At 55.9% G+C, this 16,185-nt stretch overlaps 1 protein-coding gene across 5 annotated transcripts in view; it reads right to left on the bottom strand.

Annotated features, from left to right (window-relative positions):
• Positions 1–14,734, bottom strand: part of NFATC1 (nuclear factor of activated T cells 1) — a 128,073-nt gene extending 113,339 nt beyond the window's left edge. For 4 of the 5 annotated variants that reach the window (XM_058557349.1, XM_058557352.1, XM_058557351.1 and 1 more), the window contains exon 1: positions 14,351–14,734. In XM_058557349.1, the coding sequence (XP_058413332.1) occupies positions 14,351–14,477 (127 nt within the window). In that variant the 5' untranslated portion in view covers positions 14,478–14,734. Of the gene's footprint in view, positions 1–9,701; positions 9,849–14,350 lie in introns of those variants that run through there. The other variant, XM_058557350.1, reaches the window with a different exon arrangement.
• Between the last annotated feature and the right edge of the window lie 1,451 nt (positions 14,735–16,185).

Below are 16,185 nucleotides of genomic sequence, written 5' to 3'. Positions count from 1 at the left end.
AAAATACAAACCCACAAGCTCAGTGAACCCAGGATCCGGGACCCTCGTCACTGGACAGCTCTAGGGAGTGGGCCTCTGAAATGTCGCTCAGCTCACGCCACTCCAACAGCCTCCTAAACGGATCAGTGCAACAGCCCTGTCCTGGCCACCAAAGTCCCTGCGAGCCTCCCGGCCCCTCCCCTCCCTCCACTCCAGCACAAGAGCCCTATTGTGCCTCACACTCAGGCAGGCACCCCGCTAGGGCTTTTCCCGTGGCTTCCCTCTGCCTCAAACATCCTTCCCTTGGAGAGCCGTGCCGGTGGGCCAGTACTTTCTTCTGCTCTTTACTCAAAAACTGCCTCTGCCAGCTATCCTATCAAAATCCCAGTGCCCCACCTCAACACTATGTCACCCTTCCCCACTTCATTTTTTTCTTCTTAACATTTATCACCTTGTCCATTGTCACTTTCATCAGTAGAGCCTAAGTTCCATGAGAGCAGGAACCTTTGCCTGCCTTAGTCTACTTTGGTTCACTGCTGTCTTCAGAGCCTAGGACTGTTCCTGCCACACAAAAGGTGCTCAATTTGTTTAACAGATAGGTGGATGTGTGGATGGATGGATGCGTGAGTGAGTGGGTAGGTGGGTGGATGGATGGATGGATGAATGAATGGACAGGTGGATGGGTGGATAGATGGATGGATAAATGGGTGGATGGGTGGATGAATGGATGGTGGATGGTGGATGGGTGGGTGGATGGATGGGTGATTGGATGGTTGGATAAATGGGTGGGTGGGTGGGTGGATGGATGGATGGATGAATGGATGGATGGATGGATAAATGGGTGGATGGGTAAATAGATGAATGGTTGGTAGATGGGTAGATAGATGAATGGTTGATGGATGGGTGGACGGATGGATGGGAGAGTGGGTAGATGGGTGGGATGAGTTTTAGATATAGGGACCTAGATGTTTAAAGAGATTTTATAGGCTAATCACTGTCAAGGTGCCCTAATCACCAGTTACAAAGAAAACACTTCAAAGATTGCACGAAAACATAGATTCTGGGGTCTCCGTCATATAAATTCTGATGGTGGCTTATGACCTAGGAATCTCTCTTAAACACATAACCAAGCACATGATATTATACAAAGCTAGATTTAGGAATCATTATATGTTAATTATAACCTCAATAAAATATTTTTAAAAAATCATTACTAGTATAATTAGTAATTTTTAACAGGAAAGCTACATTTCTGGAATTCCAATTTGAAATGACTTTTTATAACATCTTGGTACCTCATTATTGTATGCCTAGAGATGAGTATTCCAAGGTCTCTAAATAATGGAAGCACACACACGGAAATTCTACACCCAGCTCCTGGTTTAAGTACACGGGCTTAAAGATACTTTATTCAATGACATTGCTGCCCTTCTGCTGTGCTGTGGTTCAGAAACCCACATAGATGAACCCCAGAAAACCCCATTGTATTTACCAACAGAAATGGGGCTAGCACTCCAACGAGGTGGGAATCGACCTCCATTATCACTTGTTTCCAGAGTAGCCATCCAACCACCCTCTGGTAGCCCAGGCTTTCATAGTCCCTGCTATCAAGAAGTTCTCGCTTTTACTGCTCCAAATCCCGATATTAAATGCCGTTCACTATTCCCAAAATGGCCTTTCTTTGTGCAGGCGGGTGCAGGCCCCTCACAGGTAGCCTGGGGAGAGCACCCCGGCGCCCGCCCCCTCACCCAGGGGTGTCTCAGGCTGCCTTTCAGAGAGACAGCTTCAGTGTTCCAGATGCTCAAAATCGGTAACAGATTCCAAAAAGCCCTCGGGGGAGACAGAGCAGTGACAAAGAAGAGGAAACAAAACTGCAGTTGAGGAGCTCAGAGGCTCCGAGGGACAGGAAGGACTCCGGCTCAGGACTGCGGCATACCAGAACCAGCTCCGAAGGCTAATGTGGATCCATGGACACCATGTCCCTAGAAACCTCTGGTCCTCACAATCTTCGAGTTTCGTCCTCCCTATCTGCTCCCACGTACCCCAGAGAGCTAGTGGGACACGGGGGACATAACTCGAGGAAAGGACTTCCTTGGGGCAGGAGGCAGGGAGCAGTACCCACCGGGCCTCCTGCCACCCACCCAGCTCCGCACCGGTCCGGGGACAGCATGGCCACGCTCACCAACGCTCACTGCGTCCACCTCCCCCCAGCACCCTCATATGCTCACTGACACTTTTAACACAAAACCATCATCAAATGCCAAATATTAGGTTACAATCTTTGTAAAATCAAACCAGAAGTTAAGAACCGTGGAAAGGCAGCTCCAGAAGGAGAAGGTCCAGGATCCTCAGGAGAAGGAGGCACACGGGGGCTGCAGGCTGCTGAGGCCCCGAGGAGAACTCTGCCCCACGCACTGTGGTCACCTCTCGGGACAAGTATGGACATCACCTCCTTCAGCCCTTCCCCATGCCTGGGTGTGCACGTGTCAGCCCTGCACCATGACAAACCGCCACAGAAGGCGCCTGAGCACGATGCTGTCCAGGCGGACCTGGGCAGTGAGGGGCAGGAAGGCCTTGGGGTGAAGACCCATGGCAGAAGGAAGGCCAGGGGCCTGAGGGATGCAACAGGACTGAGTGTCACTTTAAATAGGAGAATTTGTTCCTCTGTGGGGGCCTGCCGGAAAGGGCAGGACCAATTAGGGGATGGTGGTGGCATGAACACAGAATCACTATTCCCTCAGAGATTAAATGCTACTCTGTATTTCTTCCAAAAGGTGTCTAAAAGATATATCTTGGCAAAAGAATGTTTCTTTCTAGCCACATACGCATTAGTAGACTATTACATGTACTACATATGTCTACACATACACATGTCTACATACGTTCCCATTCAGAGGGCCTCCCTGTCACGGCTGGCCCAACACTTCCCAAACCTTTCTAACCAGAACTGTGAGTTAGAAAAAAGAAAACCCGCGTCCCTGAGCCCCGCAGGTGTCCGGTATCTGTGTGACTTCAGGTAAGAAGTGAGATGCCAACCAGTGGAACCAAAAGCAGGGGTGGAAGGGGTGCTGTGGAAGCGTCACCTACCAATGCGTGAGGACGATGACCCAATGATCAATGAGTAGACTGTTGACGAAGCGAGTGTAAAACCATACTATATATCTACAGGGCAGGAATTTTAGTAATCGGACTTCAAGAAATAGCTCTTTTGTGTTTGATGTATTCCAAAACGAAGTAGGTATAGTTCACAGAGACGTCTGCCTCCCTTCATCCGGGCATCGTGTTCACTGCTGACCGTGGGCATGCTGCCTCCTGGTCTCCAGACCGCGCTGACGCGTCTGGACGTGCATTTCTTCAGGCAGTTTCTGCAACAACTGTTGACGTTGGCCCCTCATCCTTTTCACTGTCTGGGCTCCTCCTCAATGAGTGTGGGTCTTCAGACGACCCCACTGGCTCCCCTCCTGTCCCCGTCCCCAGCCCGACACACCTGGGTGCCACGCCCACCGGCGCTGCAGTGACACCACACGGCTGACCACCCACAGGGACTCGGCTGGACGTTTTCTAGTCTGGACACACACTTTCCTGGGCCCACGGGAAAGAACCCAGGTGCCACTTCTCCTGTGGTCTTTGCTCCCCTTCAGCTGGCTTTCATGATGGAGGAAACACCACCGTGGAGCCCCAGAGGAGCCCGGAGCAGCGGGCAAGAGGGGCTCTGCCTTCTCCGGCAGGTGCTTCCAGGCAGCAGCTACAAGCATGCGGCTGCCTGCGCAGGTCAAACTTTGTTTCTTGAGGACCGGCACTTTCTTGACGTTCTGTCCTTGAAGTATCAACGTCCCAAGGCAGGGACAACGCACCAGACCTTCCCAGAAGGAAGAGGCCCCTCCAGGCCCCACCCAGCCTTGGTCGGAGGGCATGTCTCCTCGAGCACTCACCCACACTTACTGTGGGCCCACTGCTTGTCTAGAGCCCTCGTAGCTGTGTAAAGCGTACGGAAGGTCTAGCAGTCAATGAAGAATGAATTCTCATTTTCAAGAAAGTCATCAATCCAGAAGACGGAGCACTGGGCATGAGGCTGGTGGGAAATGTTGAGCATTGTCATAAATACAAAATGTGTGTCATAAGCCCATGCTCCCCGCACTTCCTACTCCTTCCCGCACGAGGACGAGGAGTGAGTCCGTGATGCCGACGGTGGGCTCTCCAGGCCCGCCCAGCACTCTGCACGCCCTTGGGTGTCGGGACTTTGAGGAGGTTTAATGGACAGACCCCTGTACCTCCTGCCCCGGTTAAATGAATATTACCTATGATTTATTTTAAGAGATATAGCTGATCCCACAGCTGGACTACCATTTGTTGGGAGGAAGGTAATTCTGAGAATAAAAAAAAAATTCCAGCAATCAGCAGGGCAAGCCCTGGGGCCTCCCCACCACCTGCCCACAGGACTCAGCCCCAGGCCGGGCGCTGGAGGCCTGCGTCGTGGGAGGGGGTCCAGGAGAGCGCCCTCCCAGGCCCCTCAGAGGAGACTGGGAAGGGGGCGTGGGGTCCCTGAGTCCCAGAACATTCTAAGAGGGACTTTTATTTAAACCAAAGCCTGTCAATAATCATGATCAATCAGAAAAGAAAAAACATAAAGCCTTTATTAAAAAACAAAGATGCACCTAAGCATGAGTTTTCCTTCATTAAGCAAATTACAAAATGAAACTTCACGGTGAACACTCAACCAGAGAGTCTAATGATGAAGTTCTCTCTTTTAGAACAAGACACACGTGAGGAGAGGCCCCAGCTTGCCCCCACGAGCCCTGGGTCCTGCCCTCCTGCCTGAGGAGGCCCGCTCCCCTCCCCTTCTGTTATTACCCACCTAAATAATATTCAAATCTGAATTATTTAACTATTCAAAGGGATTACATTTACACGGAATGAAAATATTTCCAATAACTTTCTTAACCATCCTGAGATGTCAGGCTGATTCGTGTCATGTCAGGAACCGCTACAGAGCTCGACACCCATTCGAGTCACTTTCTGCCGTGCATTCTGAACCAGGCTGCTTGCCAAGGAGGGCTCATTAAATTACAGTGCAGGTGAGCACAAAAGAAACAGCACGCGCTTAAGCAAATATTATGGAGAGCTTATTCAAAATGGCTTAATATACAGCAACTAGAAGGATATGCAGCTATGACATACAACTATCTACTGAGGCTTTGGGGGAAAAAATAAATAAATAAATAAAATTATAATATGGCTTAATATAATAAAAAGTAATAAAAGTGTGGCTCATTCTCTGGAGACACGAACTGCCCTCCCATTACTCTCCTGATTCTCAGTTCTTCGTCCCCCTCCCAGTCAGAGCACCGCGCCAGGTGTGCAGGGGGCGCACAGACGGACACTAGCATAGGCAGCAGGTGGGTACCTGGCAGCCAGCAGAGGATGTGTGCAGCTCCAAGGCTGGTTGAGCGCCCACTGCAAACTCAACCCTCAGCAAATTCAACAAGCCCGAGTTGTCAGAAGTATTTTGTCTCATTCCGAGAAATAATTTATTTCCCAACCATACAATTTTATTATTTCTGAACAACCACAAAAAAGTATATCCACGTCCTTTCTATTAAGGCCAGCAGTACCTGAGCATTATTCGACCACTGAGACCACTCCCTGCGAGGTCAGCAGTCACAGCGAGGCAGACCCCACACTGCTCACCATCAGTCCTCCTCCACACACTCTGAGACACGGCCAGTCACAACGACTTCTATCCTTCATTTTAAGGAACATCCCCTTTAGCACTGGCTGGGGTTGAACCGCAGGACATGAAGCTAGAAATAGAACAGGAACAAGTCTGACGGCCAGGTCCCGTCCTGCCGAAGCCTGACCAGACCTCCTCTCCACCCGGCTGGGGGGCGGTTACCGACACGGCAAGACTGTAACTTTGCAGGTGGTGGAAACAAAACAAAACAAACCCAAAAAACGCTCAGTGCCCAGCCCTGGCTGTCGGGAGCTGTTCACCAAGCACGCTGGGAGGCACCCCCAAGGGCGGCAGGGACTGGGCAGGCCTCTCGAGATGACAGACAGAGACAGCTTCGGAGGGACCGTAGGCTCAACAATGTGCCAGGGAGTAAGATTTACAAAGGCAAACAGAATGGCCTGTGACAGCAGCACACACACACGCAGCTCCATGTTCCGTAAATAAGCACGCCCGGCCTTTCCAAGGCCCTGGGTCCAGCCAGCCCCCAGCACACTATTCCTCACAGAGGTACCCGACAGCTCCAGGTCGGATACATCTGGTCGTCTTAGGTCTCCAGCTCTCGTTGCCTGGTTTTTGTTTTTTTTTGTGTGTGTGTGTGAGGAAGATCAGCCCTGAGCTAACATCCATGCTAATTCTCCTCTTTTTGCTGAGGAAGACTGGCTCTGAGCTAACATCTATTGCCAATCTTCCTCCTTTTTTTTTTTTCCCCAAAGCCCCAGTAGATAGTTGTATGTCATAGCTGCACATCCTTCTAGTTGCTGCATGTGGGACGCGGCCTCAGCATGGCCGGAGAAGCGGTGCACGCCCGGGATCCGAACCTGGGCCGCCAGTAGCGGAGCTCACACACTTAACTGCTAAGCCACGGGGCCGGCTCTCTCGTTGCCTGTTTTTAAGGAATTAAAAAACACCCAAGTTGTTGTCTGCTCGCTGTGGTCCTCCTTGACAACATGCTATAGGATTAAAACATCCGCTCACACAAATACCTATTCTTGACGGAACCACCTCTGGAACTGTGGGCCAGACACACTGAGGACAGTGGGGCTGCTCCTGGTAAAGACATGGATGCGAGGCCTAAAACGTCAAAGGTCACAGATGATGTGGAGAGTGCCCAGCACCCCCTGAGCTCCCTGCTCAGGAGGCAGCGTTTAGAGCTGAGCAGGCCCCAGCCTACCACGTCCTTCCTGCTGCAGGATGGGCCGGCCACATACAGGGGCCTCCCGGGGTCTCTTCACGGAAACCATCGCCATTGCTGAGAACTGACTCAAGAATAAAAATCCCTCCAAATCTTCATTTTCGCAAAAGATGTCCCCTTTCGCGAGTGAACTATGAAATGCCGCCCGTGATGCATATAACAGCGAGCGGGCAGACCTGCCTCGTCGAGATGGCGAGGTGGCCAGACTGCCGGGGAGACTCCTGCCGAGACCCAGAGGCCTGGCCAATTTCCTCCCGAGTTGCCAGGGCGACAGTCCTGGCAGCAGCCGTGGGGCTGGCCGAAATCACTGAGAAAACAGGAGCCCAGGGCAGGCGGGAAGCGGGGCCACACCCACCTCCCAGCTGACAGCAAAGCAGCTACTTCCTGAGCCCAGAAGGGAGCAGGGGGCCTCTTCTCCCCACGCCCTCCTCTCCAGAGAAGGAAGCCTTTCCTCGGGGGACTGGGGCCGGGTGGAGACAGGAAGATGAGGAGGCCCTGGGAGTCAGAACACCCCCCCCACCCAGCCCATGGCAAATGACCGTTAAAATTCTCTTTTCTTTCTCCCAACAAATGGTTACTGACTGTCTCTTGGCACCTGCCAAACACCCTGGAAATAAAGAACTCCACAACCCAGCTGCTCCCGTGAAGCACCAGCTAAGACAGGAACCTATGGGTGCCCCACGCCCAGTGACAGCACGTGGCGCCCACCAACAGAGGGGACAGAGGGCTAACCTACTCCACTGACCCCTGGAGGCCAGATGCCGGGGGATGCTGCTCTCAACTCAGAAGGAATCGTGACAGACAAGCGACCACCACTGCCTGTGGTCAGGGGTGGCTGTGTCCTTCTGATAAAGTGTCCACTTCTGTGTTCAGTATAATCTATAAAGCTCTGTGCTACCTCTGCCTCACAACTGAGCTCAGTACGTATATTCATTCATTTATTTATATCCAGGTTCATTCCAGAAATAATGTGAAGCCGTTTCTATCAGGCATCAAGAACTGGAGAATTTAGTATAACAATTTAATATAACAATGTAATACTTTAATAATTAATAGTTACAATGTAATGTAATAATAAGAACAAAAAGAAAGGACTTTGTGCATAATTGCCAAAACTTAGAAGCAACCAAGATGTCCTCAGTAGGTGAGTGGATAAATAAACTGTGGTTCATCCAGACAATCGAATATTGTTCAGTGCTAACAAAAAATGAGTTGTTGAGCTGGCCATCCATGATGGCGGCATCCCTGAGGACACACGATGTGTCCCACAACGGCAGATGGCCCCGGAAGCCCTTGCCGGGACGGTCTTTCACACCCTGAAGAGGTCAGGAGAGCATCCACACTTCCACCCCGGGCCTCTCAGGACAGAGATCTGCTAAATGGACTAAAAAGGGGCTGAAACCGGAGGAGAAGGTTGTCAGCCCCACAGGCAGCCAGACCCAAAGCAAGAAAGTGAAGAAGGCCTTAGGGGCCGGTCTCTCCACTCCCAGGCCCAAACCTCTTCCAAACAACTGCCCTTCTCCCCCACCCTGGCTGGCCTTGGCTCCCACTGACCCCAGAGGCCTGGAAACCCACAGCCGCGGAAGATGAAAGGGAAGACATTCAGGGAGGGCGGATGATGAAGACGAGGCAGCCCGGGGCTGGTTGGAACATTTATTTTTTAAAAATGAACAGAAAGTTACAGTTTTTAAAAGAGGAGCAGTGAACGATATGGAAACTATTATACAATCATTGCAGAGACGGCGCCTGTCCTGCCAAGTGCTGCACACAGCTTCATCCCTTCACGGCCACGTGGGCAGGGACAGAGAATTCCTGAAGATGGCCACAGAAAGGAGGCCGCAGGGCAATGGCAGAGACAGGAGGGCGAGGGCCAGGCTGCAAGGAGGCGGCTCCTGGGTGTCCTCCACTCGGTCTGGCCCAGACTGAGTCTGCCACCAAAAGCTGGTTGTGATTATTCAGCAGCTCGTGTTCTTATTCAAGAGCATCCACTCTGGGGGCTGGAGGGTTCCCTTATTTATTGTTTAACTGGAATCTTTATTTTTTCAGAGAAGAGAAAATGAAAGACAGAAAAAGCTCCCCGCCAGTGGCTGGGCGCAGAGCTACAAGCTAGTGCACTTCAACACCTCTTCTGGGAGGGGCTCCGAGGCCCCGTGCCCCCTGGCAATGGCCGCTCACCACCTGTCCAGGCGCAGAGTCCAAGTCTGGGGCCTTGAACACTCTTGTCCCCTGGCCTAAGCAGCACACTGGCCGCCCTGGAGAAGGAGGCGCCCCTCCAGGGGGAATGCTCTGGAGACCCAACCCAAGAGTGACGCAAAGGCAGGACACCCGCAGTTGTCTGATGCCAGGAGTCCACGGTGTGGCACCGGTTAGCACACCTGAGCGCTGAGACCCAGGCGGACCTCACAGGAGGCCTCCCCGCACACCCCCAGCTCGCCCTTAAACTTGACCTGTTTCCCCAAGGCTCCGTCGCCCCGGGCGCAGGACGCAGGCGGGCGGGGGTGGGGGGACAGACTGTGGGCGCTGCCCCTGACCTGGGCGGCGCAGGGACGAGGGGAGAAGAAAGGACGGGGGGGGGCCGGGGACGCCCCGGGATGAGAGGCGGGGAGGGGCGGCGCAGGCCCCAAGCGCGCCCCCAGGCGACTCCCGACTTCGATCCTGCACCCCTCGGCTCTGCACCTCCGACCCCTGCACCCCCGGGGCTCTGAACCCCCGCCCCTGCACCCCTGGCCCCTGCACCTCCGACCCCTGTACCCCCGGGCCCTGCACCTCGGGCCCCCTCCCCGGCGCGCGCGGACCCACCTGGGGCGGCCACGGCGCCCTCGTCTCTCTGGTTAAACTCGAAGAGGAAATCAAAGTCAAACTCCTGGTCCGCCTCTAGCCCCGTCATGTCGGGACCCACGGGGGTCCGGGCCGGGTCGGGGCAGGGTCCGGGGTCGGAGGGCGGGGGTTGGGGGTCGGGGTCTGCGATCAGGGCTCGGGTTCGGGGTGGGGAGTCCGGGTCTGGGTCGGGTTGCAGTCAGGGGTGGAGTCAGGGTCCAGGGTTCGGGTCCGGAGTCGGAGGTCGGGGGTCCGGGGTCTGGGTCCGGCGTCGGGGGTTGGGGCTAGGTGGGCGTCCGGGGTCCGGGGTCGAGGTCTGGGGTCAGAGGTCGGGGTCCGGGGTCCGAGGTCGGGATCCGGGGTCGGGGTCCGGGATCGGGGATTGGGATCCGGGGTCGGGGGTCTAGGCCAGGGTCGGGGGTCGGGGTCTGGGTCCGGGTCCGGGTTCGGGTCGGGGTCCGGCCCTGGCCGCGGGCACCTGTGGTCGCCGCCCGGCTGCTGCGCCCGCGCCCGCGCCCGCGCGCCCTCGGTAACGTGACTCCGGCCCGCGCCCCTCCCCCGCCCCGCCCGCCCCTCCCCCGCCCCTCCCCCGCCGTTTCCGGGTTGACATAAACAAGCCGCTCCGGCCGCCGGCTTCCGAGTTTTAAATAAACTCCCCGCGCGCCCGGGCGCGCGCCGTTCACGCGTGTCCCCCGCCCCACCCGCAGCGAGACCCCGAGTGTCCCGGGTCCGAGCCCCGCGCGCGGGACCCCCGCCTGCGGCCGCACTCGCCGGCTCCGGGCGCGGGGCTCGGACCCCGACAAAGCGCAGACACCAATGACCGATTCCCGAGGAGATGGCGCACGCTGCACGCGAGCCACTGACTTTGTCTAAAAGTTTTTTTGAAAAGCTTTCAAGCCGCCGGGCCTCCTCGCAGGAGTCAGGGTTCAGCCGGACTCGGACGCTGCCCGAGTCGACAACATGCACGTCCTGCCGGAGGCCCCGAGCCTGAGCCCGGAGGTGGAGTCCACGGAGAGCCGGGCTTCCTGCTGCGGAAGAGCAGCGACACAGGGGAGGCCACTTTCCGCCCCCAAAGCTGAAGACGTCCCCGAAAGTGGCAGGAACACAACACGGCGGTTTCCCGTGGGGTGTGAGCGCGCGCCCTGCGCACCGTGCCGCCGCGCCTGCTCCAAACCGCCCGGGCCGCGCGGTGAACGGCCCTTTGCTGCCTCCGGCGTCTTGCTTAGTCTTACTTACAGGCCGGGCCTAAGCGGCAGCCCTCGCTTTTCTGTGACAACGTTCACTTTAGTCCCCCAACTTCCTAAAACACACGTGCACACTCCTGTGCGTCCACGAGTAATCCGCCCGCCCTCCCACGAGCAACTCCAGAGCTTCCCAGGTCGAGCGCGCACAGGAGGAGCGTCCGGAGCCGCGTCCACAGCAAATGGTGTAAAAAGCGAGGCCCTCTGAGCGCATTTCCTTCCTTTTACTCCCTCTCCCAGCTGTTTGTTCTAACTTTCCCCAGGGCCTTGGCACCACGTAAACCAGCATCTGGACTCAAGAGGGTGGTGGCGGTGGCGACCTGACAAGAGCCTGACAATCAGGCCTGTCGGGGATCCAGTCGGAAAGGAAGGAGGGTGTGCACGTGTCCACCGCGCGGCTCTGCTGCTCATCCCGACTGCCCTCCTCTCGGCCCTGCAGGCCCCCCGCCCTGCGGTCCTGCCTTTTCGGGAATTTCCTGCGATTTACGAGCCCCACCCCCCCCAGGCTGTTCTCCCAGGACCCTTTTCAAATGGCTGTTTTCTCCGGTGATAAACCATAGTTCGCTTTGGCCTGATTCCGTTTCTAATAATAGTGCTCACTTTCAGATGTATGTTGGAGGGCTGTATTGTTTTAGTTTGCCTTTTCTGCTGACCTTCACGCAAATGGAAGTTCTGTTTTCTGTTGAGAAGCGGCAACATTTCATTTTCTCTCTTTTCGGTTTTTTCTTTTTTTTAACTTCAGCCACCTTCTCACCCCTCCAAAAATTTACTCACAAATAACAGCCCTTATCATCTAAGACTAAAACCTTTTGCTCAGCTGTGCAGAAAAGGTGGATTTACACTCGCGTGTGCACATGTGCCCCCAAGTTCCTGGGCCCAGCGACTACTGGGATTCAGGCTGCTTCATCCTAAGGCTGAGCTGGTCCCACCTGGTCTCAGATCTCCAACCAAGGTAACCAGATGGGGTGGCCATTTGTCAACTGCTCCTCTTACCAGCTCTCCCAGCCCCCCACCACCCATGCCTTTCATCCTAGAAATGGTTTGGAGCTTTTTGCCAAGTCAGCAGACACTCCTGTCTTGATGGAAATGTTTAGCTTGGCGCTTCCTCCCAGAGGCTGTGGTGTTAAGGGGCGCAGAGCTCCAGCACTGGGTGTGACAGAGCAGGGCGCCGGTGCCAGGCCATTTCTAATCGGGATTAGGAAACAACACCACAAGTTAAGTGGCGGGAGAACAGGGCAAGCTTTGTTCTCTTCTAGAGAGCCCAGGGCATTCTGTGTGGAGCAACCTCTGAATGGGTGGGTGGGTGGCTACCTACAAGGGCTGCATTTCTCTGCATTCTCCTCGTGGAAAAACAAGCACAGGGCCTTCAGAACAACAATGCTTAATGAGCTTCCACCCAGATGCTCATTAAACAGGAGGGAAGAGCTGGGTTACCACTCAGATTCTCAGATGGGCACTAATGCCTTGCTCCCGCCCATGGGAAGAGGACAGATCATCACCCCTGCCCTCAGCAAGGCCAGACTCTTCCTCTCGTACCCCGGCCTGTCTATGTGAAGGATTGGAGCATACTTTCTGGGCAGCCTAATTCTGTAGTCCTCATAAAATATACTGACACTGATTTAGTCAAAGGGCATTATTGCACCTGGTGCACGGCCTTTTAGCAGAGGCACTTTCAAACACATTTTCTTAAGTAGAAAACAGGAAAAATCACCCCCCCACATAGATGTTTTTTCCTCTTGTAAGAGAAAAAAGATTCTTTATTGCAGGACGGACCACCAACTGTTCAAGTAAAGAAACCTAAACTTTGAAACACCTACATTTTTTTAAAGCAGTGATAAGAAATATATGGGGAAAACTTTGAAATAAGTGTCTAAAGATTTAAAATCAAAACCTCAGCAAAAATTTTTTAAACTTTTCTAATAGCAAGACCTTATCCGGTAAACAGTACCTGATTTTTACATTTAAACATTTTCTAAATTGGGATGAAATGGTAAGAAACATAAGATACACCTTCCTTCCTTGATACAAAATACACAGAAAATAACATAAGATATCAGGACACTGAAAAACATCTTATACTGAGTGTGCGGTCTTCAGCTCGTCTGTGTTAAAGATAAGGAAGTTCTTGAGGCTGGCAGTGTTTGGAAACTGCGGCTCTAAGGCCAGTGGGCTGTTGTGTTCATCAGAATGGTGCCCGAAACAGTAGCATTCAGTTTCCAGCCTCCTCAGAAGGATGTCTGCCCTTGTAAAACTTAAGAGTACTTATTAGCATTGGCAGGTTTGCCAGCTTTCCTAAAATAATTTAACTAAAATACTTCAGCGATAAGGCATTTGGAAAGGTGTCTCCCAGTTCCCACCAGGCATTTGATCGGAATCCCTAGCTAGGGTGCTAGCCACCCTTCTTGGAGGGTGTTCTCAGACACCTGCAGGAGCATCCCTGGGTAGGAGCTGGGCTGCTTAGGTCACAGTGGTGGTTCTTCTAAGGGCAGGGGGCGAAGAGGACTTGGAAGGTGAGACTGCACTGCGGGAGGGTCGGAGCCCACTGTCAGTGGTGGACCTGCCATCACCAGGCTTCAGGGCAGACACTCATGCCATCTTTGTGACTATAAGCAAGCAGCTTTAAACTTGGTGGTCCCTTTTCAAACTGTCCTGAAATATTTTCTACCTTTGGAACTGTCATGTCTGTAAGATTGCAAAATGGCTTGAGTTAGGGGCTGCGTTCGGACAGCGCATTTGATCACTTTTAGTCCTGCCGGTGGAGCCACCAGCCAGACGGCGCCGCGCGGAGCGGTCCTAGCGGGCTCAGCAACCCGGAGACGGTTTGCGGAGCCCAGCGCTTGGGAGAATCCGCCACCGACTAAGCTCGTGGAGAGGCGCAGAACCCCACACCTCAAGGTGTATGGCCGGAGCCACAGGGTGGCCTTGCCCCGCTGGGGAAGAAACCAGGCCATCCTTCGTTCCCAAAGAAACCTCGCTTCATCCCAAAGTGTCCCCTGTAGTTCTGACGGCCCTAACCTCGCCCCGTCCCCAAACCGCCGGCATTTGAACCGAGTTCCTACAGCCAGGATCACCAGCGAAGGCCAAGTGCGCGCACTCAGCGCTAGAGAAGAGGAGACACCTATTGGCAAGAAGGCGCGCTCGAAATCAGGGCTGCTCTGGGGAAACACCAGGGGGACACGGCTTCCCAATCTGTACCGCGCGCCCGCCGCGAGCCGGAGCCGCCGCGCCCCTCCCAGCGCGCAGACCCGGGCCCGGCCTGCTCGCCCCTCCTCGGCCGGCAACCCGCGGGGCGCGCGGGCGGAACGCGCGGGACCGGCGCGGAGGTGGGGGGCGCGGGGCTTCCCTCCCCCACGAGGGCGGCAGTGGGGGGCGGCGGCCGCGCGGGCTTACCTTCCTCCGCCGACTTCATGGTGCCGCCGGCGGGCGGCGCGGGCCTCAAAGTTTCTCCGCTCCCGCAGACAGCAGCCGGAGGGCCGAGTGGAAACTTGGAAGGGCCTGGAAAACTGGTACTTGGCATCCACGCGGCGGCGGCGGCGGGGAGCAGGAGGAGGAGCGGGAGCAGCGGGAGGAGCGGGCGCCCTGCGCCGCCGCCCGGGGTCGGGTCTCCGCGGGAAGGCGGACCTCTCCCTCGGCGGACGCGCGCCGGCCTGGGCTCAGCGCCGCGCGCCCTGGAGAAATGTCATTGAGGGGCGTGTGCGTGCGTGGCGGGCAGAGCTGCGGCCTGGGGACCTGAGCGGGGTGGCAGGGTGGCGGGGGCTCGGCAGTGTGCGCCCGCACCCCGGTCCCCGCGCCCGGCCGCCCGATCCGGCGCGGTGACTGTGCCGGCGAGTTCGGAGTCTCTAAGTCTCGCTCTGACGCAGGGCCGCGCTCTGCCTCCTGCCTTTTTAAAGCTGGAAAACACCTCCCCCGCCTCCCCGCCGCCCGGCCGCTCCCGCGCCCCCTCCCTGCCGTGACATCACGCCCCCGCCCGCCCGCCCGAGCCGGAGCGGGGCCCGGGGGACAAGTCGCCGAGCGCCCGCCCCTCCCTGCGCCGGGCCGCCGCTCGCCCGGCCCGCGGGGCGCACAGGGAGGGACAGGGGCGCACGGGAGGAGGGAAGGGGCGAAAGCTGGGACCGTCGGGGGCGCACCGGGGCGAACCCACCAGCCCGGACTCCTAGGTCCATGCGGGTGTTGAGAGTCTCACTTTGCTTTAATGAGGGGACGGGGGGAGCAGGAGACGAGGGGAGCGCGAGAGAGCCCTGCATGCTGAAGTCATTATGTAAAATCGCAGGCTTCCCCCGCTGTGGAAATTTGGAAAAGCGCTTCCACTGGCAGGCCCGAGAAAGGAAATTCCCATCCCGCTAAATTACTAACAGATTGCATGGCAGTCCCGGGACGTGGAGTTATTGTCATTTTTATTCTGTAAATATCTGAGCGGCCCAGACTGCCTGTTGCACGAGGCTCCGGGGGGAGGTCGGGGAGAACCGCGGGCGCAGCCCCTCCGTGGTTGCCAGCCGCCGGCCCCTGCGCGACCGGGAGGGCCAGGGGAGTTTTATAGGCGCGAGTTTAGGGTTTTGAAGCGATTTTGGGGGCCTGGTCTGAGAACTGAGAGCGCGTGCTCTAGAAGGCCTCCCAGCGCCGACCCGTTTCACTTCACACTTTCCTCTCTCAAACCCTCCTGCCGCTCCTCCGGGCAGCCCAGCTGCCAAAATGGGACCATATTTTCGTGTTGGCCTTGGATGGAGTGTTAGGGCGGCTAAAATGTCTGGTGTATAAAAATCATAAATCTATTGCACGACACCCTTATGTGGTTTAAAATAAACCCAAAAGCAAAAGGCGTGTCTGCCGCGGGGACCAGGAGGCCTGCAGGACGCCGGTGGATGCCCCAAATGACTCCACGCCGGGCCCCAGGGAAATGGGGGGATTGGTGCAACGTTGACCCATCCGGTAGGTTCGCTGGCTACTCGGTGGATGTGAAGTAACAGGAAAGTGCCCAGCCGGAGAGATGCCCACGTCACCACCGCGTTTATCGGTCATTCCTGCCGAGTGGACACCAAATCACTGAAATGCTTTCTTCCCATCGCAGGTCTCCTGCCGCGCGGGTGCGGGGAGGGGGGACCGCCCCACCCCTGCGCGTCGGGGGGGGGGTGGTCACAACGCCTTCCAGGGATCACTACCTGTAGATCTGCTCCCTCGCGGAGAGCCGGGCCTGGCACGTGCCTGGGTGGCCCCAGCGCGGGGAGAGG

This window comes from Diceros bicornis, chromosome 16 (assembly GCF_020826845.1).
Source record: "Diceros bicornis minor isolate mBicDic1 chromosome 16, mDicBic1.mat.cur, whole genome shotgun sequence".
Taxonomy (NCBI): domain Eukaryota; kingdom Metazoa; phylum Chordata; class Mammalia; order Perissodactyla; family Rhinocerotidae; genus Diceros; species Diceros bicornis.
The sequence above is the reverse complement of the archived record's forward strand: the minus strand, read 5'-3'. Positions and strand labels throughout refer to the sequence as shown.